Source organism: Octopus sinensis, linkage group LG10, assembly GCF_006345805.1.
Source record: "Octopus sinensis linkage group LG10, ASM634580v1, whole genome shotgun sequence".
Classification (NCBI taxonomy): domain Eukaryota; kingdom Metazoa; phylum Mollusca; class Cephalopoda; order Octopoda; family Octopodidae; genus Octopus; species Octopus sinensis.
In genome coordinates, this window is record NC_043006.1 from 30662587 (window position 1) to 30665086 (window position 2500).

Below are 2500 nucleotides of genomic sequence, written 5' to 3' on the forward strand. Positions count from 1 at the left end.
TTAAGCCAAGAATAGGGGATAGCTACAAGCTACTCTAATAAATAAAGATAGTGATGTCTTAAAGTCTTCAAAATGTTACCAAAAATGTCAGTTATGTCACATTTCTATTGAAATGGCAGATGCTAATTCCATTTAGAATCTGCCTCAAAATGTGACCAAGCTACCACTTCCTAATGTGGCATGATGCTGTTGCTAAAATAATATTCTGTACCATCCATAGGTAAAACCGCTACCCTGTTATTAAGTTAGTATAGCAACACAATACAAGTGGTCAGCATTAGGAAGGGCATCGAACCATAGAAACCAACCAAAGCAGACTTTGGAGCTTGGAGCAGTTCTCTGGCTACTGTCAAACCGTCCAACCCATGTCAGCAAGGAAAAACGGACATTAAATGATGCTGATGATGATAGGGATGATCTAATGATGATCCTTCAGAGTTTTGGTAAGGTCTAATATTCTAGAACAGCGGTTCTCAACTGTAGCTCCCAGAGTCATATGCGGCCCTCAAGCATCCTTCCAGCAGCCCTTGATGGCCTTCCCTCAATAAACATGATAAATTTTTCTTTGATTGACTTTTGTTTTACTTTTTTTGGTAAAAAACATCCAGGTTTTGGATCTGACCTGGATATTAAAAGGTTGAAAAACATTGGTCGAGAACCTCAAACAAGCAACCATAGAAACAACTCTGTGGTCAATTATAAATCCATATCCCTTTTAGATGACCTCGGTACCAATCAATTCACTTTGGCCACTCAGCTAGAGAATCTCACACACAAGAACATCTGCAACTAAAAGAGTCTCTGGCTAGACTTTTTTGATAATACATCTAAAGAAAACAAAGCTTTAAGTCCTTACTTGGCTTGTGATGGCGTGGAGCATGTCATTACCTAACCAATAATCACAGTCTTTATCACCAAAACCAAGTTGGTAATCTTGCCATCCACGGAAGAAATCTTCCCTTTCACAAGTCTTGTCAGTTCTCCTTTGGAAGAGCATGTATCCACCAAGTGACATTTGGCAATAGACTTTCACTGTTTTATCCATAGCTATTGGTTGAATTTCATACATTCCATCTTCATGAGCACCATTTAGGTAGACTTCTCGACAATCTGCAAGAAATTTCAATTCAAACAGTACAAGGTTCAGGCAAGCCCCACACCTCAAAAAAAACAAAAAGTACAAAGCAAATATATGACATATTTCTTCCTATTTACTTAAGGATGCAGATGATGGTGTCAGTTTGAGGGGAAGGGGTGATGAAAGTGGTTGCAGGGATGACAATGGTGATGATGATCTTTGGAAGAACCTGACCTTGAAATTCCAACCCAATAAAATCAATCCTCAAATTTACATTGCTTTGGCTATTTTTTAGGTGCCACTGTAAAAGAACTTTCTGCTGTTTCTCTGGCCAACCCCAGGATCTCTTAGAAAGAGAAACAATACACTATGGTGGTGTTTGTTTTATTGATTCCCTTAGATCAGTGAACTGCATTTAGCCATTGCACATATCTATAGTAGGGGCCTGGGCTGATGAGATTGAAGACCTGAGGTTACGGAAATGGTACCACTTGGATCAGAATGTGAACCACCAATAATCTAGTTCAATAACCTATTGATTTATTTCCTAAAGATTTACTTAATATCCAGTTGGCTGTTAGTTATTTGAAGTCTTTTGCTGTATTTCAGGATGACTTTACAGACTTTATGGTCCTTCTTCATCCATTATCTCATCAATCACTGAACTTGATACAGATTGGTTTGCTGAGGCAAGTAGAGTAAAGAGTCTTGTCTAATGTTCCAAAATGCAACATCAGTTGGAAGATTTTATCTTTTGGTAATAGTTTGGTGCCATAAATTGAGCTGTTTTTTCTGTCTAGTGACATGTACAAGAAGATTATTAGGAAAGTGAAGAGTGTCATCTTGGCAAAACATCAAACTGTATCCAGTGGTGAGGATCCAGCTTGGAAGTTCAGAAGCTTAGAGGAATATAGAGTTTGTCCTTGGTTACTACAACTTGCAGGTTATCAGGGAGTGATACCTGTTGAGGGCCTTAGTTATAGGTCAAATAGCAGAAGAGTGAACTGTGAGTTTGACATAGAGGATTTTATGGAGGGTTGGCCAATAGACATTGGTGTGTGCATCTGATGTCACATGAACCAATTCCTTCCTTTAAATAGACCCAATGCCTTATGGGTAATCTCAAGAGAGCAGAAGACTAGTAAAGTTAACAGAAATAAACTGGTAAAAGGCGATGAGGAACCATTGCTGTGCTTTTCAAAAAAAAGCTCCTGAATCTTCAGACTTTGGCATGGATGTCCCTGATTGCTGACACCTGTAGGTGCAGCACATGTGGAAAGAGGAGAGAAGAGAGAGGGAGAAAGAGAGAATGTAATAAAACTACAGACATAATACATTGGCTACAGGTGTAAATATGGATTGGAAGCAGCATCAAGCAATAACCATTTCACAATATCCTGTCTTGAGAGATTTAGCACTTAT

The 2500-nt window shown here is 38.8% G+C and overlaps 1 protein-coding gene across 2 annotated transcripts in view; it reads right to left on the reverse strand.

Annotated features, from left to right (window-relative positions):
* The window catches only part of LOC115216177 (microfibril-associated glycoprotein 4-like), a 12576-nt gene that overhangs the window by 1499 nt on the left and 8577 nt on the right, over nucleotides 1-2500 (reverse strand). For both annotated transcript variants that reach the window (XM_036506481.1, XM_029785376.2), the window contains exon 4: nucleotides 857-1110. In XM_036506481.1, coding sequence (XP_036362374.1) covers nucleotides 857-1110 — 254 coding nt within the window. The remainder of the gene's footprint in view (nucleotides 1-856; nucleotides 1111-2500) is intronic.